Source organism: Quercus lobata, chromosome 8 (genome assembly GCF_001633185.2).
Source record: "Quercus lobata isolate SW786 chromosome 8, ValleyOak3.0 Primary Assembly, whole genome shotgun sequence".
NCBI classification, from domain to species: domain Eukaryota; kingdom Viridiplantae; phylum Streptophyta; class Magnoliopsida; order Fagales; family Fagaceae; genus Quercus; species Quercus lobata.
In genome coordinates, this window is record NC_044911.1 from 50,630,307 (window position 1) to 50,655,037 (window position 24,731).

General features: G+C 36.2%; 2 protein-coding genes across 2 annotated transcripts; both read left to right on the top strand.

Annotated features, from left to right (window-relative positions):
* The first annotated feature begins 15,223 nt into the window (after positions 1-15,223).
* LOC115954725 (putative RING-H2 finger protein ATL69) lies at positions 15,224-17,645 on the top strand. Its single transcript, XM_031072647.1, has 3 exons — positions 15,224-16,026; positions 16,730-16,827; positions 17,042-17,645. The coding sequence occupies exons 1-3, from the start codon at positions 15,871-15,873 to the stop codon at positions 17,394-17,396; spliced, it is 609 nt and encodes a 202-aa protein (XP_030928507.1). The 5' UTR covers positions 15,224-15,870; the 3' UTR covers positions 17,397-17,645.
* Positions 17,646-18,732: 1,087 nt separating this feature from the next.
* On the top strand, positions 18,733-23,502 carry LOC115958298 (protein-ribulosamine 3-kinase, chloroplastic). Its single transcript, XM_031076703.1, has 9 exons — positions 18,733-19,013; positions 19,829-19,982; positions 20,081-20,171; positions 20,278-20,352; positions 20,428-20,516; positions 20,689-20,807; positions 21,775-21,915; positions 22,818-22,894; positions 23,213-23,502. The coding sequence occupies exons 1-9, from the start codon at positions 18,917-18,919 to the stop codon at positions 23,357-23,359; spliced, it is 990 nt and encodes a 329-aa protein (XP_030932563.1). The 5' UTR covers positions 18,733-18,916; the 3' UTR covers positions 23,360-23,502.
* The last annotated feature ends 1,229 nt before the right edge of the window (positions 23,503-24,731 follow it).

The window sequence follows — 24,731 nt, forward strand, 5'->3', positions numbered from 1 at the left end:
ACAACACAACAATCTACTTAAGTTGATGTACTTTGAAGAATTAGAGTTTCCTTTAAAAGATTAAGATTAAAAAAAAAAATTAAACTATTACATCCCAAGTTCCATACAAAAAAAAAAAAAAAATTAAGATTCAAACCCTACTCTCTTTTCTCTTCCATTTTCCCACAATTTCTGGGACACCAAATAGTCAAATTAAACAATAAACAACAGATTATTAGTATAAGGAAATGAAAATCTAATATAGCTGATGTGTATTGAACCATAAAAAGCAAATTATCAAACACCACCCAAGAAAAGAAACAAATTTATTCCTCTTCCCTTCAAAAGGTTCTAAGAAAAAAATGGTTACCAATTGATTAGTATGACCTTCAATAGATTAAAAAGCCTCCAGTGATTGCGAGTCTTGATCATTGAAAAATGAAACAGAGATAAAAATGAAATTTAGTTCAGCATATAAGATGACGGGAAAGAGAACAATAGCAATTTCTCTTTGATGAAAATGAATAACACTCTTACCATAAAACAAAGACCAAAATAAAAACATCACATTGAAGTTAATTTTCATACATTGTAGCAAACATATTGAGAGTAACATTCCTACAGTCTAGAGAAGGGCAACCATAAAAAAATTTATAACAAAAATGATCAAATGCCTAACTCAAATAAATTAAAAAAAAAAACAAAAAAAACATATATTTTAATAGTTTTAAGACCATGAAAACTCAATCTTGTTCATAATGAAATCTCAAAATTGAACTACGTTTTTTTTTTCCTAATAATGAGATGGGAATAAAAAATAAAAAAAGAATAAGAATAATACAAATAGTAGAATTCATTTTTAGTTTATACCCTTTGGACCTGGGCTACCAATGTTCACCTCTCATTTGCTTTAGTTTTGTTTGCAAGCTCTAGAGCCATTATCTGTCTCTTGCACTAATTTGATTGGGTTTTGGTAGACGAACTTGAGCCATGACCAAAAGAACGGAAAAAACACTCAAGAAACTATTGCATTGAAGGCCATACCAATCAATTTGTAAATAGGAACAATTGAAAATTTATAGAAAAAAAAAAATGAGAGGTGAGGAGGTTGCAATCTATCGGTGACTATAAGAATTCCATATAATAGCGGCATCTCAAGAGTCTAGGTTAGTGGAGAGACACATGATAGATTTGAAGATAAAGTATCGGTGACTAAGAATTCCATATAATAGCAGCATCTCAAAAGTCTGGGTTAATGAAGAGACACATGATAAATATGGCGATAAAGTAACAGCTGAATTTAAAAAAAAAATGGCAATTGGTAAAACAAAAAATAAAAAAGAAAAAAAGAAAATAAATGATGACATGACGTTGATGTGGCTTAACTAAAGCGTAGCAACAATAAATGCTATACTTTAACTTTTATATATATATATAGATTACCTGTAGAAGTTGAGGAATTTTTGTCGATTTATATGCTGATACCTATTTTGCTTTCATTCTATTTTTTTTTTCTTGTGTAAAGAAAATCTTGCAGCTCTTTCAGTAGAAGCTTCAAATTTTTTGAAGTAGTTTTGGTATGATGAACATCATGATTGAGTAACTTGAGTTACACTAATAGTTCTATACACAAAAGGGTGCTAGGCATGTAAATGATATTATTATTATTTTTTTTTTTTGGGTAGATTATACTATTCTCCTTTAGGATTTGGAGGAATGACACTCTATCCTAAATCCGAAAGATAAAAATAATCAACCTATGACACTGTTTAACCAAACTTTATTAACTTCCTATTAAATATTTTGTGGACTAACCTACCTTTATTTCTGATGATGCTGAAAAATCACCAGTGAGCCACACAGTCCTTGCACGCTCGCAACAATACCTGCACAACAAAAAGAAAAGACCTTACAAAGAACACCAGTGTGGTGCCGGCCGAATACCCTTCGAAGGTCAAGTTAGAATCTTTTCGCAATTCTAGAGTGCCAGATCTGTGATTAATTATGCGTACCTGTTTAATGAGGGTCTTTGGGTTTTTATAGTAGTGTAGAGCCAAACTCCTATAATTGTGTAACAAGTCTTTTCCTTATAGGGAAGATCTCCATTATTTTGCTTATATTCCAAAATCCTCATGTTAGAATTCTATTTATATTGGGACTCTATAGACTAGGGTTAGTCGTGAGATGCAAGTTATTTCCATTTAGGGTTTCTTGGAGACCACATAATGACTGATTGAGTGCCTCGTGTGATAACGCCTTAAAATATATACTTGTTATATATTTATGTGGGCGTTATCTCCTTATTACTATGCTTAATTTGCATAATTAAGCCATGATTTGCATTAGTCCCTATTATTTATCTTTACATAATTTCTTGAATAAGATGCTATTTATTGTGGGTAATTTTCTACTTTCAGGAAATCATGTGAGAAAGATGAGTTTACAAGAATTTGTGAGAGAATGGAGGCCAAACTAGAATTAAAGTGGAGCTAAAGGACCATGCTTAAATGTCTAAGGAGGTGCAGCTGGAGTGCTTGGATCGTCTACCATGATTGGAAGCTTCAAATAAGGAAAGAAATCAAAGAGGCAGAATCTGAAAAGGAAAAATCTAATTTGAGCACTGATCAGTATTTTGGGTGTATCTCTCTCCTCAAAAATCCAATTGACACAAGGCTAAATGGGTTGGAACTGTGACTTAAATATATACAACTTTTCAATTTTGAGTTTTCCAAAATTCTCAATTTTTAAAGGCCGAAATTAACTCACAAATTACTGCTGTAAACTTGTACGGAAATTAAAATAGTAAAAGTTTTATTTTCTTTGGGACACTGAGACATTAGGGTTTTGAAGGGAGGCTGTGGAGAACGAATTTTAGAGAGAAAACCTTGTATTTTCCTTTCTCTAATGGTAGCCTAAACTCTTTGCTAGGGTTAGGGGTTATGTTTCTTCTATACAGTATAAATATTTAATGTGATTCTTTCTAGGATTTTATCAACGACATATTTGATTGTTCAATTAGATTTCTTTTGATGTATTAGTTCTTCCATACTTTCAATAAGTTCAATCACGTTTTTTCTTATTGTTTAGATGAATTTCTAATAGTTTCAAGTAGAAATCAGGATTTAAAGTGAATGGGTTTTTCTGAAAACTTTTCTAACCGCATTATTAATCGAGGTTATCATGCGTTCTTGAATTGTCTCAATTCAACCAAATCATAAGTTTTTAATTGTATAAGAACAATCAATTATGAAATAGATATTTTCTTAGATCACAAAGAATTTCATATCAATATAGGGAAACACCCCGATGCCCTAGTATTTGCATTACTGATTAAAATCAATTTTTATTATTATTCTTGTTAACAATCACCAAGCAAAAGTATTTTTCTTCTTCACTCAAATTGTTATTTAATTATATTGTCTTTGAATTTACCCTGCTCCTTGTGGTTCGACCTCGGTACTCCGAGAAATATATTGCTACAATCTCTTGCACTTGGGAGTGAGCAAGCAACGTGTTCTTTTGATCCGTCCACCCTGTGTTCGTTCATATAGGATCCGTTCACTATTAGCCCATTTGTCCAGCACTATCAAGTCCATCTAAGTGGATCCGTCACCTCCAATTTTCTCTCTCTTCAGTTGCCCCCTCACCCCATGGGTCCATGACCTCTGAGTGGAAGGACCCATAGGTTGACGGTTCAATCCGGCTTTTTGAGGAACACCCCTAACCTTGACAGGCTAGCCTAAGATCATTAATAATGAAGGACACTTGGCGTTTACTGAATGGTCGCTCACTTGAATCGAAGCATCCCTTCGTCTTCCGTGTTGTTCCCTTTATATAAACCAAACTCTCTTCCTCTCATTTCTTTACTTTCTATTGAAATCTACGATCAGAGCGCACCCGACATCATTGTCAGACGATCATATAGTTTAGCTGTTGCATCCGTCATCAACGCCTCTTTACCGTCCAACTTCAACTTAGTAAGCATTCTTTTCCCTCTACTTAAAAATTTTTATACACTTTTTATTTTTCTAGACTTTGTAGTACCGTCATCCATTATAGACCCGTCAGAATTTTAGGATTTACTGTCACGTGTAGGTCATGTCTTGTGCGTCGAGTAACCAGTTGTTTGTCCGCGACGGGGCGGGCTACGATGAAGTGTACCAATCAGGTCACAAAGACCCTGACAGTCCGAGTAAAGATAGGAGTCCGTCAGCCAGTTCTCCTTCCTCAAGAGATGAGGGTTTAGAGACGGAAAAGCTAGAGGATGATGACGTTGTAGATGATGCTGAACCCCCAATCCAATCCGTCATAGGTTCAGATGGACTCAGGGAGTTCATCATGTTACCCATATAAACGGTCAATGACTTTACCTCTACAATTAAAGAATCTCACTTTAAAACACTTAGGAAGAAGTACCAAAAACCCGTCAACGTACCCCTCCGTCTACCCTACATGTCAGAAAAGTGTTACTACGAGGGTGTTGAGGGCGTTGGGGTCTATGAGCAGATGTTGAAGGTAGGGCTCAGATTCCCCCTAAGTTCACTTCACCGTCAACTCCTTTAGTATCTAGGTTTAGCCGTCACCCAGATCTCCCCAAATGCTTGGAGGGTCTTCCTCAGCGTGGAGGTTTTGTACGAGGTCATGTTTAACGGAGCACGGAGGCTGACAGTGAAAGAATTCTTTCACTGTTACTGTCCAGATGAAATTGCTCAGTCAAAAGGCATGTATAGCTTTGTGCCTAGGAGCCCGTTGTTGATGCTTGTGTGTGAGACCCCCGACTACAATAGGAACTGGAAGAGTCGGTATTTTTTCATGGAAGGTGATGAATGGATGTGTCATCCTGGTGACACAGATTATATGCCCGTCGACAAAACATGGGGCATACTGCCCCCGTCTAGTATGAATTTGTCCATATTCAGTATATAGTTTTTAATTATTATATCACTAACAGTCTTCTTTTATAGTTCGGGACCGTCCACAAGTTTCTCTAGAGGAGTGGAGCTTTTTGGAAAGGATTTTTAGCAAAACTAAGTTAGAGGAGAGACATGAGCAAAGTTGGTCACGCTAGACACCTTCCATTAGTACTATGACTGGCCAAAACCAACAATAGCCACCCGTCGATACAACGCTCAAGTTCGTCAACATAAGTCCGTCACCCTATCTTTGGGTTTCTTGGTTTGCACTTTATTTCACTCTAACCATTCGTCTTCCTTTGTGTAGAAATAAACGCTACCAAGAGAAGGGTCATCATCAAACAACAGGAAATTAAAAAGAAAGAAGAGGGACAACTCCCTAAGGAGACGGGTTCATCCAACCCATCCACAAAAAGAAAGTTGCCAGAGAAGCAAGGTCGTCTCCCCAAGAAGCCCAAAACCATCCTGCAGCCCGTCGTAGGACTTGAGGCTAAGGTCAAGAAGACGGTTACCCCTACCAAGCATGGAGTAGGAAAGGGTTTTATGAAGGGCCTGTCTCTTACCCAAGAAAAGCCACCCATCCTCCTCCGTGAGGATTCTAAATATGCTTTGGAGAAACTTTCATCCATCATATCGTCCGACGACTATGAGGACTTAAGCAACCATGCTACGGAAGCCATGGGGGAGACGGGGCTTTTTTGTATTGCTCAAGTAAGTTACATCCGTCCACATCCTATCCTTCCCGTCCACTTACCTCCGTCACTAACTGTAAAAATGTACTCCCCCCTAGATTGAGAGTTTTACATAGAGTCGCCACTTATTTAATTTAAAAGGAAAAACAAGAAAACCTTTAATGAAAAATACTTCTGTTGTATTAAGGTATATGACAATTTACATCGAATTTTGTAACAAAAATTTACAATGCTTTTTGTCCTAGGTACAATCTAAGAAAAGTAATTTACATTGCTTTATTTCCTAGTTACATTCTAAAAAAGGTAAAATTGTATATACAAGAGCATTGTCTAGAACCCTTGATCTTGGTTCGGAGGCTAATTTACGAGATGAGAAGGGATTAAGCACCCATCTCGCCCGATAAAACCGATCTCCTAGGTTAAGGTGGCCAATGTCATGTCATGTCAAACAAATACAAAGAATATGTCATATAAACATGTGATTTGCAAGAATTGTAAATAAATATGTGTTAGCGGAATTTGACATAAAGAGAAACAAAAAAATAAAAAATAAAACTTGTTAGATAACAATTTTAATGTAAAAAATGAAGGTAATGGCATGTTCATCCAAGAGATCAATATAAATAAAGAATTCCTAGCCTAGACATGTTCATCTAAGCATGTGAAGGAAAAACAAAATTGTCATGTTATTTGTCATCAACATAATTGCAAAGAGAAACAAATAAAAAATAAAACCTTTAAGCATATTTGATCATCCAAGCAATTATGAAGAGAAGTAAAGGAAAAACCCTAGACATGTTTATCTAGACAAAATCAAAATACTTTAACATGTTTGTTCAAGCATTTAAAAAAGTAAAACAACTACCTAGACATGTTCATCTAAGTATTAAAGAGAAAGTTGTGTTTTAGCCTAGAACTGCTCATCTAAACATTCAAAAGAAAATTGTGTATTAGCCTAGAAGTGTTCATCTAAGCATGTAAGAGAAAACCAATAAGACATATAGGCATGTTCATCCAAGCATAGCATAAAAGAAGTGAATAATGATTTGTAAGCATTTATTCTAGCATGTATAAAGAATTTAAAAAAAAAATTAACTACTTACCAGCATAAATTAAAAGGGGGAAGTGATCACTTAAAGGGTTAGGGAGAAAGCAAGGAAGTACTAAACTACAACCAAAGTAAGAACAATGGTTGCTCAATAGCTTTTATTTTCTGCTTTCTCACTAACTCTCTAGAGAGAATTTGGGGTCCAGAAAATGGAAGAGGTCTTCTCTATTTATAGGGGAAGGGATGGCTTAGCTTTAAAGCTAAGTTATTAGCTTTCTTCTGAAGCTAAGGGAGGAGATAACCTGTTTAAATGAGCTGGGGATGGATTTGGTGTTGATCCCCATTCAAATTTTGAAATGATGCTGCACCTGCTTCGTATTTTGGCTCTAATTTTCCGCTCAAAATTCAAATTGATTCAAGATGGGTTTTTTTTGAAAGGAAATTCAATTATCTACAACTTTTTCAGAAATAGAGAAAGCCAAATTTCAACGTTATCCATGCCAAAAATGTGTTTCAAATTGCTGCTGAAAATAGTAACGTCTTTTGAGCATTTTTGAATTTTTTTCATAGGCTGTATCTGTTTCTTTACCCAATTTATTTTTCAAAAATATTTCTTCTGAAGCAAAGGGAAAGGGTAAGTCTATTAGATAGGCTTGAACAGATTTGATGTTGAACTCATTTGAAATTTTGAGAGAAAATTGAAGATAATGCTGAATTTGTGTTATCTTCTGCACCTGTTTCGTATTTTGGCCATAACTTGCTGCTCAAAATTCCAATTGATTCGGGATTGATGTTTTTTGAAAGGAAATTTAATTCTCTACAACTTTTATAGAAATAGAGAAATCCAAATTTCAACGTTTTTCTGACCAAAAATGCGATTCAAGTTACTGCTGAAGATAATGACGTTTTTTGAGCATTTTTCTCTTTTTTTGAATTTTTCATGGACCATATCTCCAGAAATTTTTTTTAAAAAAAAACAGAGCAGATAAGATGCCATAAAGAAAAACATTTTTTATTATTTCTTTTTAAAAAAATGAAATCCAATCAAAAATCACACTTAATTAATTTCAAATTAATTCTTGTGAAAACCAATCAAAATTAAGTGTTTAGAATAGGATGTGATCAGACCCATCGTACAGGCGAGCCATGATCATTGAAAGTTGTTTGTATGATAACTTTTGATCAGGTGGCCCGATCAAAACCCATGACATACCATTATGATCGTTAGAGCATCAAGATCTGTTTTGTATCACAAATCTAAAGATCTACCGGATGGTTAAATGCAAGTTGTAAAATTGGGTGTCTACACTAACCACCTTTGTTTTCAGGCAATGATGATGATGAAGGGGTTGATGGGACGATGCGTAAACCACGAGACGACACTAGATCGTGTAAGGGCGAGGGCCAATGAGACGAAGGATGAATTGAACGGTCTTAAGGCTTGGAAGGTTGGCATGGAGAAAAAATTTGATACGTTGGAGAAGGTCAGGAAAGAACTTGAGGAACATATGGAGACGATGAGAAAGGTCCTAGAGGATAAAGAGAAAGAGATCAAGGATGCCAAGGACCAACTCCGTCAGGCAAAGGAGGCGGCGATCCGTGAATATCGCGACTCTGACGCCCTCTTAGAGGAGCTTGGGACCTCCTATGCGGACGGCTTCGATGACACTATTTGTCAGGCCAAGAAAGCTTATCTTGACCTTAACTTTTCTCAACTCAACATTGATGCCCAAGCCCAAGCCACTGCTCAGCCCATCGCCTCTGAGAGTACGAAGGATCTGTTTGCTAATGATGCAACTTTTGGCGATGAAGAGTCAACTCCTATTCAAAGCCAAGCTTAGCCCGTCGAGGGTGATGCTCGTTAGCCCGAGAACGTTGTCCAGGATAATGTTGAAAATACCCCCCCCCTCATTAGTGATTTTTTTTTTTTAATAGAATTGTAACTATTTGGGGAACAACCTTTTAACTTATCCGTCATTCATGGCATGTAAGACATTTCCCTTTAAGGGCTTTAAGTAATATCTACTTATTCTATTGTTTGTCTACTTTTATGATTTTGAACATGTAGTTAGTGATTAAATAAAACCATCTTTTAGATGGATCCGTCTTCTGATGAATGTGTAGTGTCAATTTTAACTTTACCATGAACCCATCTACTATAGGGATCTTATAATTATCCTCTTCAAGGAGCCCGTTCAATTGCGGACCCGTCTATTATATGGACCTAATAGTTATCATCCTTTAGGATGAGTCCGTCCATTCATGGACTAGTTGTCATCTTTTTAGGATGAGTTCGTTCATTTATGTACAAGTAACATTAATCCAACTTTAAGTTGTATCCGTTCACAATATGGACTAGTTATCATCTTTTTAGGATGAGCCCGTCCACTGGTGGACTGGCAACATTAATCCATCCATAAGTTGGATCCGACCACTATATGGACTTTATTTTGAATTTCTAAATGGAATCCATCCACTTTGCGGATTTTATAATTTAAATCCATCCACTTTCTATGCTTATCTGCTAGCTTTATTTTATTCATGATTATAACGGGTCCGTACTGTTGAACTCGTCCACCGTGTGGGCTAGAAGCCGTTGATTCTGACTTGTATGCTCCTGTCTATTTTATGGACTTGATAACATTTCATCTTTCCTAGATGAATTTGTTCATTATAGGAACTTAATGATTTTTATCCTTCTTGGTTGAATCCGTCCGATTTAAGGACTTAAATAATTTGTCCTTTTCAAGGACTTCAGAATATTTCATCCTCCTGGCATGAACCGTCCATTTTATTGGACTTCGTAATAGACCCGTCCACTTGTTGGACTAATATTTTCACCCTCCAAGGATGAATTCGTTCGCTTTATAGACTTGATAAAATTTTGTAGAAAAAACACTAGTCATATGTGAATACTCCTCTTATTATATAGTCTTTCATTTATAGGAGAGTAATTCTCCAGGGAGAAGCTTAAAAAGATACTTAAAAATCATTGTAGCAAAAATAAATTGTCTAAATAGTGAATTGAAAAACTGGAAAATGTAGCAAAAATTAACTAAAACTAAACTGGAGGTCTAGTAGATGTTGCTCTCCATGTCGTCATCTCTACTGGTAGTACTTCTGTAGGTGCTTAGCATTCCATGGATGTTGCAATTCTCACCCGTCTAGTGTCTCAAGGTGGTAGGTGTCTTTCCCTTGCCATGATGTAACTCTGTAAGGTTATTCCCAATTAGGGTCAAGTTTTCCTTGGGTAGGATCTTTAGCGATGCCCATTACCTTCCTCAAGCAAAAATTAACTAAAAGTAAACTAGAGGTCTGGTGGATGTTGCTCTCCACGTCATCATCTCTATTGGTAGTACTTCCGTAGGTGCTCAACATTCCATGGATGTTGCAATTCTCACCCGTCTAGCGTCTCAAGGTGGTAGGTGCCTTTCCCTTGTCATGATGTAACTCTACAAGGTCCTTCCCAATTAGTGTTGAGCTTTCCTTAGGTAGGATCTTTAGCGGCGCACATTACCTTCCTCAAGCAAAAATTAACTAAAAGTAAACTGGAGGTCTGGTGGATGTTGCTCTCCACGTTGTCATCTCTACTGGTAGTACTTTCGTAGGTGCTTAGCGTTCCATGGATGTTGCAATTCTCTCCCGTCTAGTGTCTCAAGGTGATAAGTGCCTTTCCTTTACCATGATGTAACTCTATAAGGTCCTTCCCAATTGGGATCAAGTTTTCCTTGGGTAGGATCTTTAGCGGTGCCCATTACCTTCCTTAAAACAAGGTCTTTGACTTGGAAGTCTCTATGTTTGACTTTGGAGTTGTAGTGTTTCGCCATGAGGTTCTGGTATCGTGCCAACCTTTGCTCAACTGTTGTCTGGACCTCATCCACTAGGTCAAGTTGCAGGCGTATAGCTTCATCATTCTTATTCTCGTCATAGTTCTCCACCCGGTAGCTTGTGAGCCCTACTTTTGCTGGGATGACTGCCTCGTTTCCATATACTAGTCGAAATGGTGTCTCCCCCGTAGGTGTCCTTGTTATTGTCTGGTATGCCCGTAAAACACTTGGTAGTTTGTCTGGCCATATGCCCTTTGCTCCCTCTAGCCAAGTCTTGATGATCTTGAACAAGGATTGGTTCGCAACTTCAACCTGTCCATTGGCTTGTGGGTGGGCACGTGACGAGTAATGGTTCTTGATTACTAGTTCCGAATAGAAATCTCTGAATGTGCCATTGTCGAACTGCTTTCCGTTGTCCAAGACAAGCACCCTGGGTATCCTATATCTACAAATGATGCTCTTCTAGACAAAACTCCGAATATTCTTTTCCGTGATAGTGGCTAAGGCTTCTGCTACCACCCATTTGGTGAAGTAGTCAATGCCAACTACTAGTAACTTTAGCTGCCTGACTGCTATTGGGAAGAGGCCCATGATATCTAATCCCCATTGAGCGAACGGTCACGGGGCTGTCATAGGGGTGAGTTCCTTGGACGGTTGTCTGATGACGTTTTCGAATCTCTAGCACTTGTCGCAAGCTTTGACATAAGTTTGCTCATCCTTCTGCATAGTAAGCCAGTAGTATCCTGCTCGAATTAGCTTGTGCCCCCGAGTGATTTCCGCAGATCCCCTCGTGGACCTCTCTCATGATGTAATCTACCTCCTCGGGGCCCAAACACCTTAGGTACGGGCAGGAGAAACCTCTTTTGTATAAGACGTCTTTTATTAGAACAAACCGCGATGCTTGAACCTTCAATTTTCTAGCGGCATCGTTCCTGTCCGGTAGCATGCCGTTCCTTAGGTAGGAGACTAATGGCGTGGTCCAGTTGCTTTCAGAACCTATCTCCTGCACACTCGTAACCTCATCTATAAGTGAAGAGATTTGGACAAAAGATAGTATCTGATCAGGGACGAGCATGTATTCTGCTGAGGCGGCCTAAGCTAGTCGATCGGCACACTCGTTCTCCTCCCTTGGGATTTGGAAGAATTTGATTTAGAGATTGCCAATTCGACCCTTCACCTCCTCAAGGTACTTCTTCATCATTTCGTTCTTGCATTCATAGTTGTCATTAATTTGACTGGTTACGACTTGGGAGTCGCAATATACGACCATGTTTTCAGCTCCTGCCGCTTTCGCGAGGTCCAAACCTGCCACTAAAGTTTCATATTCTGCTTCATTATTGGTCGTAGGAAAGTCCAGGCAGATCATGCACTCGATCTTATATGAGTTAATAGTGAATGGATCCACTTATATGAGAAAATTGAAGGTGACGGATCCACTTAGATGGACTTGACAATGTTGGACAAATGGGCTAATAGTGAACGGATCCTATGTGAACGGACACAGGGTGGACGGATCAAAAGGCCATGTGGCACTCAATCGGTCATTATGTGGTCTCCAAGAAATCCTAAATGGAAATGACTTGTGTCTCACGACTAACCCTAGTCTGTAGAGTCCCAATATGAATAGAATTCTAACATGAGAAGGATTCTGGAATATATGCATATTAATGGAGATCTTCCCTATAAGGAAAAGACTTGTTACGCAAGCATAGAAGTTTGGCTTTACACTACTATAAAAACCCAAAGACCCTCATTAAACAGGTACGCATAATTGATCTCAGTTCTGCACTCTAGAGTTGCGAAAAGATTCTAACTTGACTTTCGGAGAGTATTCGGTCGGTACCACACCAGTGTTCTCTGTAAGGTCTTTTCTTTTTGTTGTGTAGGTATTGTTGCGAGCGTGCAAGGACTGTGTGGCTCACTGGTGATTTTTCGGCATCATCGATTTCACTGGATGCTTTTCTCCTTTAGACTTTCAACTTGAGAGTATAGGCATGTGCTCTCTTGGAAAAACCATGTCCAGCAATTTGGTGACACGCTTTGTCCTTTTTAAATTAAAATTGCTAAAGAGTTACATTCAAATTAACATATTTTATATTTGATGGCTAAAATTTAGCTCATTGTAGTTTAGTTCAATTGTAATTTAATTCTACGGATTTTTTAACTATTATATTTTGATCTTTAAAATTTAAATTTAAATAAAATTATTAACAATTCTTTGGATAGAACTCATAAAGATTTCATTTTTATTGTAAGGGAGTTCAAACATAACAACTGAAAATTGGAAAAAGTTTAGCTCCAAATCGATTTAGAGTTATCTTCCTTCGAATTACTTTGGTAATTGATAAGATCATTAATGTTTAATTTTAGTAACATGATTTTTTTTAATGAGTTATATGACTTATTTAAATAATGTACATAAATGATTTTATAAATAGTCATATAATGGGTTAGAAAAGATAGCTACAAATTAGTTTGAACTAAACTTTCTCCTTACAAATAAAGACTAAATTATCATAACTCAAAAATCATAGGTAGATGAGTTGTTCTAAGGTCATAACTTTATTTTGCTATAATTTTGCCACAATTCTGATGTGACAGATTGTGAGTAACTACCTGTCACTTTCATATAAACTTATTATTTTTTGTCAACCACTCATAATCTATCATATCAGAGTAATAACTAGTATCAAAGTCGTAACAAAAAGATTGACTAATTTTAGTACCATATAAAAAGTGACAACTATCATACGTGATGGATTGTGATTGGCTGCTTGATTATTCCACATAGATAGACTGTTTTTTATCTATTATTCACAATTCGTGACAAAAGTTATAATTTTTTTCGTGTTACTAAGTGTGTGTTTGGATACTAATGAAAAATTAAAATTATTTTACTATTTAGTTTATTTTTGTTATTATTCATAGACTCACTGTACTTTTTGGTTATATTTATGGGTCTTACTTTACTATTTCAACTAATTTTTACTTTTATTTACAGTATTTTTAACAATAAATTTTTAATTTTAATAAAATAAGCTGTATCTAAATATAGCATAATTTTTTTTCATAATAATTGAGGTTAGTGCCGTACATCATACGAAAGAGAAAAAATTCTAATGCGCGTGGCGAGTCTTGATTTGAGCACAGCTACAACGTTCGGCACACGCACACGTGGTCAAGGTAGGTGATGATACTTGGATTAAATTCTGCGTAATGGAACATGTGCCTTGTCAGACTTCAAAAGTCTTCCTCCCCCCATGTTTTGGTTTTGATTTATGCATATACTACGAAAAGACACCCCAAAAAGAATTTTGAGAGAAAAAAAGTAGAGCAAGAATCACGACTTGTCAAGGACTTACTGAAGATTCCACCTTTTGGACCAAGGCATTCCCATTTCAACTAAACAATATTTCAATATACTCAACAAAGTTTTACAATTGATTGGTTTTTGATTGTAGAAGTGAAAATGATGATAGAGATGACCCATAAGAAGTGAGAAAATTTGTATACACAATACTTAAACAAATAGAAAATTTATGAGAAAGTGATAGATAAATAATAGTGGATCATATTAGATATGTGACATAAATTATAATATGAAGGTTGTAGCAGAATTGGGGTGAGTTTAGCATCATTATTTAGTATTGGCTTTTAACTTTTATGTACAATTTTTTAAACATTGCCAACAGGGGCTTGGCTTAGTTGGTAAGGTTCGGACTAGGGGTGTCCATCGGTCGGTTCGAGTCAGGTTTGTGCCCAATCCGAGACCAACTCGCCGAACTTGGGTGGAGAACTTTCTGACCCGCCGCCGACCGGCGAGAGAGTCGGATCGAAGCGGTCGGTTTTGCGCTGGAAACACGGACGGTTCGGTCGAAACCGTTCACGGTGGAAAATCCGGCCAAAATAGTTAATTTCAGGCCAAAATGCGCTAGATCCGGCGGAGATCTCACCGGATCTGGTGAGATCTCGCTAGATCCGGTGAGATTTCCACCAGATCTGGCTGAGATCTCATTAGATTCGGTGACATCTCCCCAAATCCGACCTAAATCTCATAAAAATCTAAGGTATTTTGACCAAAAACTCGCCGGGAAATTCTTATTTTGCCGGATTTCGTTAAGGCTTCGGTCGGGTCGGTTGAGGCGGGTTTTAGAGGAGAGAACCCGCCATCCGAACCGCCGGACTCAGTTTCTGGGCTTTGCAACCTGCCGCCGACCACCGGAGCTCACGGATCGATCGCGGATGGGTCGGTTTCGGTCAGGTATGGTCGGTTGGATCGGGTCCGGTTCTAGCTGGACACCCCTAGTTCGGACGTTTCGTTTAACTCACCTAGGTTCGAGTCCCACTGCCAATAGGTGTTTGTTGGTGGACTTTCATACGAGTTCGTTGAACTTGTCCAACTTTAGCGCCTTGCCCGGATGCTAGCGTAACCTAATGAACCCCTATTTTTTTTAACAAAAAAAAAAAAATTTAAACATCAGTTTTTAAAGATATTTTAGTATGCTCTCAGAAAAAAAAGTTAGATATATTGTTTCTGTTTTACTTTGTATACTGCGAATCGTTTTTTTGAAAACCTTTGTATACTGCGAATCTAAACCTTACTTTCCTTCCAGTTAAAAAGAAAAGAAAAAAAAAAAAGAACCCATAGCAAAATTTCTTGTCAAATAATTGAATTAATTTCACCTAACTCTACTAGTCTTATCCAGTTATCCATATGTAGCATTTAAGCAAGATTGGGAAACAGCCAGAGCTGCAAAAAGCGAATCGGGCATGAGATTCTCTACCTTAAAAACACACACACACTCAACGACACATACACTCTTACACTCGTAGGAATCTCCCAGAATCCACTTTTTACCGTTGAGTTCATTTGCCGCCAAAACTAACAAGCATCTTCAACCGTCTGATCATAATAAAAAAACTCTCTTAAATTCTGTGGGGGGCCCTTTCACTTTGTGGGACCCTTCACCGAATACGATTCCACCCCAATTACAATGGGCTAGGGAAGAGAAGAGAGGAGAAGAGAGTGAACGGTCTTCGTTCCATCCTCATTTCTCACTTCTCTCATCCCCACCAACACAATTACACAAAAGCTCAAAGGTCCCAACTCACCCCTCAAGTCTTCTTTGACAGCTTTGAGTCCATCGAAAGCAATTCTGATTCTAAGAAGGGGTAGTTTTTGTATTTTTTTGTGAATCTTGCTTTCAAAACTTGCTCTTTCTTGGAAATTCCTTATCTGGGTCTTCGTCAAAACTTCACTTCCTGTCAGTTTAGTCACCAAAAAGAAAAAAAAAGGAAAAAAAAAAGTTTTCATCTTGTTTTGCCTGTTGGAGTTGTTGCTGTTTTTCCATCTTGGTTTTTGCTTGTGGACTTTGTGTGGTTTTTTTTTGAGAATTGGGAAGTTGGAGTTAATGGGTACAGGTATGAATTTGATTACCACTATTATTGGGTTTGGGATGAGTGCAACATTTATTGTATTTGTCTGCACAAGAATAATCTGTGGGAGGCTCCGCAGGGTCGAATCGAGACCCATGTTCGAGATTGAATCAAGGATTGATCTTGAACAGGTATCATACTATACTTTAGCTCTTTATGCCTTCATTTTTTTGGTAGGTACCTTGTAAGAATAGCGGATTTGGGAATTTGACTATTTGTCTCAATTTTTGTGTCTACACTAAGTGTTGTAGTGAATCGTGCTTGACGTGTTTTAGTTAGTATACACGCTTTATGTAAAGTGTAGTGACTAGGATCAATCTGCAACTTTGTACCTTAATAGCTTTGTGGATATGTCCTACAGTTCATGTTTCTATTATGTTCTGATTCTTATGTCAATTTCACGATTGCTTGGACGCAATTGCGCAGTGAAGTATTGAAGAAGTGAATTTAAAAAAATTAATAATTAGTACTAGCAAGTGTAAAAGGGAGTGATAAACACATTAGCTGAAAGAGAAAGATAACAACAAAATCTGGGGGAGATTTGGGAGCATCTCATGTAATCTTGTTTATTCACCTGTCATAGTTACTTGTAAAGATAGTTTTCTTGTTAATTATTGACTGAATGTTCTTCACAACATTGACAAGAATAAAGAAAATACCAACTACTGTTGGTGAACCTTAAGCCTGTATTTTTTTCTTCCCACTCACAAATTCAGTGACTTAATAGGACTAATTCATAAGAAAGTTGCACTTTCCTTCGTATTCCTTTCAATGTGATTGTATTGTAGTTGAGGTTGGAGCATTGGTTTTTAAATTTTCACTATTTGCTGACAGCCAGAGCCTCGGGCTGGTGGCCTTGAACAAGGTTTGGTTGCTGCAATTCCTACAATGAAGTTCAACCGTGAGGCTTTCAGTTCTATGGAAGATCCACAGTAAGTTTAACTGCCAATATTTGTGGTCATTATATAAGAACTTATTCACCTCAACATTCGTGTGTTAATTTTTGGTAATATTCATTGAAGAGATTTTTGTTTCTCTTTTAGCCTCTTCAACATTTAGGAACTTCTTGTTTTTTCAGTGTAAGTGATTGGTGTTTAGTCCTCTTTGATATAGATAAAGTTGAGGTTAGTCCATTTGCTCCTGCAGGTGCTCGATATGTTTGGCGGAGTACCAAGAGAAAGAAGTATTACGAATAATGCCAAAATGCGGCCACACTTTTCATCTCTCTTGCATTGATGTGTGGCTAAGAAGGCAGTCCACGTGTCCTGTCTGTCGTCTACCTTTACAAGACTCTATTAGACCGAAACCTATGAGGCCACTTATGTTTGATATAACTCAGCCTTTTGATAATTCTGAGGTCTCTATGGACCATTTTGAGCAATGGCTGCTACCAGGCCCTCATCGTTCAGGAGGGAATGTAAGTAATCAAGCACATGTTGTGTCTGTTCCTGTGAATCCTCCAGAACCAACAGTTTCTGGAGAAGAAGAAAGAAGACAATGAAATCAACTAAAATTTATTCTGCTCCAAAGCATTACATGTCTCTTCTTCTACCAAGCCATGTTTTTATGTATATTCAATGAGTGAACAACTTTTGGGTTTTGAGGCATTGAAATTAACAGTGGGCAGGATATATCTTATTGGAGATTTTGTATTTCTGAATGTACAGACTCAATTGTTTGGACCTGTTGTAACAAAATCCTCAAAATTCTAGGAGTATCATAATGAAGTTTAGTTGATGTTTGGCATTCTCACTTTCTTATTCATAACTTTATTAATTAAAACTTCTGAATTAATAAGTAAATAAGAGTTCTATATCCAAATTTTGGTGGCTTACAAAAAGAAGAGTGAAGCTTCCTGAATTATTCTGCACAATGCATAATATATGACAGTATATGGTACTCTATTGTGGAATGCATTTAGCTCAGTCTCAGATTCATTTTTCTAATTGATCATGGAATTCTTTCCAAATCTCGCAATTACTAACAACTTCCTGAGTTGCCAATTAAATTCCAAACCTTGAATTTTTAGCTACAGTAGCACTAAAGTGACAACATTCTTGCATAGCACTCTTTGGGAAGCAAAGAATAAAAAAAAAATTTAGAGAATGCAATTCAAGATAGTTCTTTGACTATAGATCTTTCACATGTTCAAGTGTTTTCCAAGAATAACATGGATCAGTGAATGTGGCTTTAATTACTTGGAATTTTAAATTATGGAGGTCACTTTGAAAAGAATGAAAATCCTCACATAAACAAAAGGCTCTTCCCTATTCGAATAGGGAAGAGCCTTTTGTTATTTCAATTAATTATGAAAAAAAAAAGCTATGCCCTTAATATCAAAGAAATTAATTTACTTACACAAACCGTGAAAGTTTAAACAATTTTTTTAGATAAAATAGGATTTGAAACTTGTAGTATTCATTTCAAAATAATTATTCTTTAGCATTAGACCAAGACACTAGTTATTTTTCTTTTTTATGTTGATTCTTATTCGACAATAAAAGAGTTCACCACTCAAATCATGTAAACCTTAGTATTCATGTTTTGGTTTTTATTTTTTTTCCCCTAATTTTGTTATTTTGTAGGTTAGTTTTTGGTATTTTACATGAGTATGCATAGAGTTAGTTTCGATCTATGATGTCTGCTTTTAATGATTGTTTTTTATCTTCAAACTAAGACACCGATTGATTTTTTGGTGTAAGAGAGATCGAACCTCATATTTTTTATTTGACGACAATAAATTTTACAACTTTACAAGATCAACTAACTAGAACCACAGAATATGTTTGTTATGTATGTGCTCTACACTTGGACTTGATCATAGCAATAGTTCTGGTTAAAAGGCACAGAATAGAATAGAAGGGACTCTCAGTCACCTTGTACACATCGTTATCTTCTCCCCCACAGGAAAAAAAAGCCCAGTGGCAGTAACCAATTAACCAAAAGAAACGGGCTTGCCACCGACTTAAGTGGTGGACTAGCTTGTAAAAGGCATTTTTGGAGTGAAAGGGAGAAGAGATAATGGTGGCACACGTGGGACTCATCTCTCTTACCTCATGCTTCTCTCCTCTCTCTCGTCTTCCTCGCCTCTCCTCCACCAAGCACAAACCATTTGCCAGTACGTACACGTATCAAAATTACCAAGTGTACCATATCTAATATGTGTATGCACTGAATTTTAGTTGTCTGTCTCTGATTGGAGCTTTAATGGAGTCAATATATGAGCTTTATGACACTACCCATCGTTTGTTTGTTTGCTGCGTGTGTAAAATATATGGGCATTTTGTTATGAAATTTTTTTTTTTTGGTGATATCGAATTACTTTGTTATTGTTGTTATTAGGGGTTCAAGAAATTACCCATCATTGATTTTTGATGAATTTCTTGAGTTTCTAGCTATCTGTTTGTAGTGGGATACTACTTTGTTGTTTTAGCTAATAAAAATTTGGACTTGATTTTTGATGGTGCAAATTCATATTATTTCTCTAAATGCTTCTTGATACCTATTAGTCCTGCGGTGAAGGCAATTAATGGGTTTCTGGATGTTTTCCTCCTCCCAGTCCTTTCTTTTTATGGTTTTTCGCTGTGATGGAGCAACCTATGGGTATTAAGAGATTCCCATCACTGATTTGTGGCTACCATGAAGTGCTTTTGCACTTAATAGTGACTGATTGTGAGCAGCAGTGGAGGCAATAATATTTTAGTTGGTCTTGGGTCATTGATTTGGTGATATGATGACTTAAACTTAAATTCTAAATGTGGTCTTTTTTCAATTTGAGCTGTAATAAAGCTGATTTATTGGGTTTTGGAGAAAAAGAGAGCTTACTCATTTAAATGAAACTATTAAGCTGTGTTCCTGTTCCACAAAATTCTGCTGAGGGAACCTATGTTTTAACTGTGCTGGTTAAATTAATCAGTGTTAGTTGTTTGGCAGTGGCTGCAATGAATGAAGATCCAGTCCGTCAGTGGATTCTGTCAGAAGGAAAGGCAACTAAGATAACAAATATCAGTCCCATAGGCGGTGGTTGCATTAATCTTGCTAATCGTTATGACACTGATGCAGGTTCTTTCTTTGTGAAAACAAACAGGTAGATGGATATGGTAAATTTCATATTCTGATGATTCAAATCCTTTTAAATCCACGTCAAAGTATCAAATACATTATGATTTTCAAACACTGGATCAGGAGTATTGGACCTTCAATGTTTGAGGGAGAGGCTCTTGGTTTAGGTGCTATGTATGAAACCGGATCAATCCGTGTGCCTAAGCCATTTAAGGTCTGCAACGTTAATTTTTTGTATATATACCAAATTGTTTGTTATTCCAACTTAAGCCCATTATTTGGCAATACAGCTTAAGTGAGCCTGTTGCTAAGCATTGTAGGTTGGACCCCTACCTACGGGTGGTTCCTACATTATCATGGAATTCATTGAATTTGGTTCTTCCAGAGGAAATCAGGTGAGACAGGAATTGTGAATATGGTGTGGGTTGTAACAACTTATTTTTGAATTTTAACCATTTGTTAATTCTCAGTCTGTTCTAGGGAGAAAACTTGCTGAAATGCATAAAGCTGGAAAATCTGAGAAAGGCTTTGGTTTTGATGTTAATAACACCATTGGCAGGTACAGTATCTGGATTTTTGAACTATGGATCTCATCTCCTCTCTCTCTCTCTCTCTCTCTCTCTCTCTCTCTCACACACACACACACACACATGCGCACACATTTACAATTCTTTGGCATTTATAGAATAATACTGATTGCTTTCTAATAAGATCATATATATTCCTTGTAGTACTCCACAAATGAACACTTGGTCATCAGATTGGATTCGGTTTTATGGGGAGCATAGATTGGGTTACCAGTTGAAGTTGGCACTAGACCAGTATGGTGATAGTACCATTTATGAAAGAGGTTATCTAGCATTTGAAATAATATTTATTCCCATCAAATTATTATGATTCTAGATCATAGTTTGTTAAATACTTGTAGATACATTAATTAAAGATGATTTAGTCAATCAATTTAACTCAAACAAAAGTATAATAACTATATGACATGCCATACTCCCTTTTCTGGTTCTGTGATTGATATGTTGGAAACTTTTTCCTATTCGAAATAACAGTCCCATGGAATTGTTACATGCCTTTTTCTTTGTCTTTACTGTTGCATTTATAATTGAAATCCAACCACAAGATAGTTGTGGGATATTAAAGTTCCCCTTTTATACTTGGAAGTGTGTGCAGCGTGCTATAAAAGTATATCCCATGGGAAACATAAGTATCTAAATGAAGTGTGTGCAGTGTGCTATCCAAATAAGGAGTATTTTAAGATAATATCTGACTACAATATTATGGTTATCATTCTCAATATCTGACTACAATATCATTTGAAGCTTACAAGATATGGTTTGAACTAAGTCTGTCTAAAATATAAATCCTTTGTCCCATTTTTTGTGTTCCACTTTATTTGTGGTATGCCATGTGTCAGATTTTTTTTTCCATTTTAAACTTTAGTTATTTTACAAGAAAGTAGAAAGAATACATGGCAAGTTGTGATTGGTGGAGTATAAAGTGGCAAACAAAAAATTGGGAAAAAGGATTTGTATTCGTCAGACTATATATTTATATTTCAGAGATTGTTGCTCTATGGCAGTTCAGGCTCCTCAGAGCTGATGAGACAGAATTTAGAACTTCAATTACCTAAATGCCTACTTTTTCATGATAATCTTTTTAAAATATGTTGTAGGGTTATACCATCATACCCCCTTCCCCCTCCACCCAAAAACAAAAGAGAGTTGCTATCATCAGCTTTTGCCAATTCACTGAAGATTTCTGGAAATGATGTATGGCATATGATATATATTCATCATTTTAAGCAGGACAAAGACTGGTGAAGAGTCTGGGACCTCTCTTTGACAATGTGGTGATAGAGCCATGCTTGCTACATGGAGACCTGTGGAGTGGAAATATCAGCTCTGATAAAAATGGCGAGCCTGTTATACTTGACCCAGCATGTTACTGTAAGTCCAAGATAGTTAAGATATATTGTGCCAGGAGGCCCAGGGAAAATCATTTTGAGATTAAAAACTAAAAAGTGTTACTTTTAAGCTTTGAAAATTAAGCTTTGCTTGTAGTTCTGTGAAGCTGATTTCTTAATCTTTTCTCTGAAGTTAGCTTCTGATATTAATTGCTTGTGACGTGGAATCTTAGGATGGACATATTCTGCCTGAGTGCACGAAGTGAGGAAAACAAGAATATCTTGGCATGTTTTAATTATTTCAAATCTTCATAGAGAGAGGAAAAAGAAAAAGAAAAAGAAAGAAGCAACCAAAGCTTCTTCAGAATAGTGCCTCTTTTTCATTGAAACACATAAAGTTATTAACATACTACTTTGTCAAACCTTAGCAGTTACTGTAGAAATAACCAGACAGCCAAAGATATTAAAGGAGGCTTCCTTACTGTAATTTAGATGAGAGTGACTTAGATGGATAGACGAACTTCCATGTATCTACTGACGATTGTCTTTAGAGAATATGGAGAGATGGCAGTTGAGGACGTGTCCAGAATAATGGTTGTGTTTTTTTGGATAATAGTGAAGTTTAGATTAGAAATCAACATGTTGTTACTGAGCTGTTTAAGCAAGAAGACTTATTTTGTCCCTAAAAAAAGGTTATGCTCACATGTGAATAAAACAACCAAAATAACAGAACATATGGGAATTATTCAGAGTTTTGAAATCACACTCTAAAAATGCAAATGGTTTGTACTGTCTACCAATAAAAGTTGCAAGGGATGTAATAGTATATTTTTGCATTTGACTAGGATTTTAAGTTTTTGCTTTTTCATCCCCTCGATCGTGTTATGGAAATTGATAATTTAAAGCACTACATGCAATGACACTGTTAATTAACTTTTTGTACGGATGGACATAATGAGGCAGAGTTTGGAATGTCGTGGTGTGCTGGATTTGGAGGAGCATTCTATAATGCTTATTTTGAGGTAATATCATCTGCTAACAGATAATCCAAAGAATTTCAGTAGCTTGCATAGGCATATCATCTGAACATAACCCTATTGTTAATTGCTTAAAACCTAGACTTGAACCATATTTATTATTATTACAAAATAAACTAGATCATATTCTTAACAAGTTTTCTGGAGGAAAACTGACTAACCCAACCTCAAGCTGATTTGCACTTGTATTTTGAAAGTGTCAATCAATCTGAAACTTCTTTGTATTTCCTTTTAAGCACTAGGTTCTCAATATCTACATTGACATTAAAAGTTATCTTTTGCTAAATTGTATGCCTTCTTCAGGTGATGCCCAAACAGCCAGGCTTTGAGAAGAGGAGAGATCTTTATATGTTGTATCATTATTTGAATCATTACAATCTCTTTGGTTCTGGCTACCGGTCATCTGCCATGTCTATAATTGATGACTATCTAAGAATGTTAAATGCTTAGCATTTGGTCTAAAATGATTATCATGTTTATACACAACAAAGTTAACTCTGGCTGTATATTTTGCTGCTTTGGCCTCAGTAGTTTTTTTCATTGGCACTTGCAATTTTTTCTTTGTTAAATGAAATGGTACATCAAAGTGATATCAGCACTCCTGTTTTCTTGGAACTAAAAGAAGAAGAAGATATTAACAAACAAGTTGCAGACATTCTTTTTGAGTAGCTTCAGTTTGAATTTCTTCATTAGGTATGATCTCTCAAAAGTCAGAAGATGGAAAAAGGAGGTGATGTTTTCTTACAAAGGTGAAGCAATACACAAAATATGTTCCTTTAGGCTCTGTTTGGGAGTTCATAAGGGAATGAAATGGAATGGAATAAAATGATCATAAGGGAATAGAAAAGAATTAAGTAACTTTGATTAAATGTTTTAAAATAAAAGAATGGAAATGAATGGAATGTAAGTAATCTTGTTTGGGAGCAACATAGAGGGAATAGAATGGAATTATTTTATGACAATATTACTATTAGACCCCTATTTTAAAATAAATAGTTGAATATATAGGGGTATTTTGGGAGTTTTAGTAAAAAAATTATTAAATTTAATTCTATTCCTTCTCATTCCTCCCAATTTCGAGGAGAATGAAAATTTGAGATTTTAAGGGAATAGAAGAATGAATGTTCCCTCTTACTCATTCCATTCCCTCTCACTCTCACTTCCACTTAAACTCCCAAACAAGGGAATGAGCTTTCCATTCCCTCCATTAAAACTCCCAAACAAGAGAAGGGAAAAATATTCTAAAATTATTATTTTTATTCCTTTCCATTCCATTTCATTTCTTTCTCCTAAACGAGGCCTTAGGTAATGACACCCTTTCTAAATTGCAGGAAGTCAGACAAATGATAGAAAGTTCGGTGTGTATTTAATGCATTAAAAAAGTGCTCTTGTTACTCATCTCTAGATTAAAAAAGCAATAACTTCTAAAGATATTTCTGTAGGTTGTTATGTGATGGTAGGATTTTATGAGAAAATCATATTACTCAACCATGTATGAATTTCAAGTATTACAATTTCATGAAAACCAATGGGATAAGATTCCCTTCAAAAAAAATTTTGTTTGAGAGACGGATTAAATAAGTGCCATGTATTGTAGGAAAATTATTGAATACTCTGAGAATACCATAAATCTATACTCCCCCTTTTCACATAAATTGTAGATCCCATTATAAATTTAATTAGTGGAATCTACATTTTTATGAGAGGGGAGTACGCATTTATGGTACTCTAGAAGTACTCAATAATTACCTTGTTTTGCACATCCAACTAAAAATGAGAGGGAATTGAATGATTTAATTGGAGAGAGTCATTTCTTAAAACG

Coding starts and splice junctions, on each gene's coding strand:
- LOC115954725 (XM_031072647.1), top strand. CDS start 15,871: ATGGGTACAGGTATGAATTTGATTACCACTATTATTGGGTTTGGGATG. Junction 16,027..16,729: donor CAAGGATTGATCTTGAACAG/GTATCATACTAT, acceptor ATTTGCTGACAG/CCAGAGCCTCGGGCTGGTGG. Junction 16,828..17,041: donor AGTTCTATGGAAGATCCACA/GTAAGTTTAACT, acceptor TTGCTCCTGCAG/GTGCTCGATATGTTTGGCGG.
- LOC115958298 (XM_031076703.1), top strand. CDS start 18,917: ATGGTGGCACACGTGGGACTCATCTCTCTTACCTCATGCTTCTCTCCT. Junction 20,353..20,427: donor GTTCTTCCAGAGGAAATCAG/GTGAGACAGGAA, acceptor GTTAATTCTCAG/TCTGTTCTAGGGAGAAAACT. Junction 20,517..20,688: donor GTTAATAACACCATTGGCAG/GTACAGTATCTG, acceptor TATTCCTTGTAG/TACTCCACAAATGAACACTT.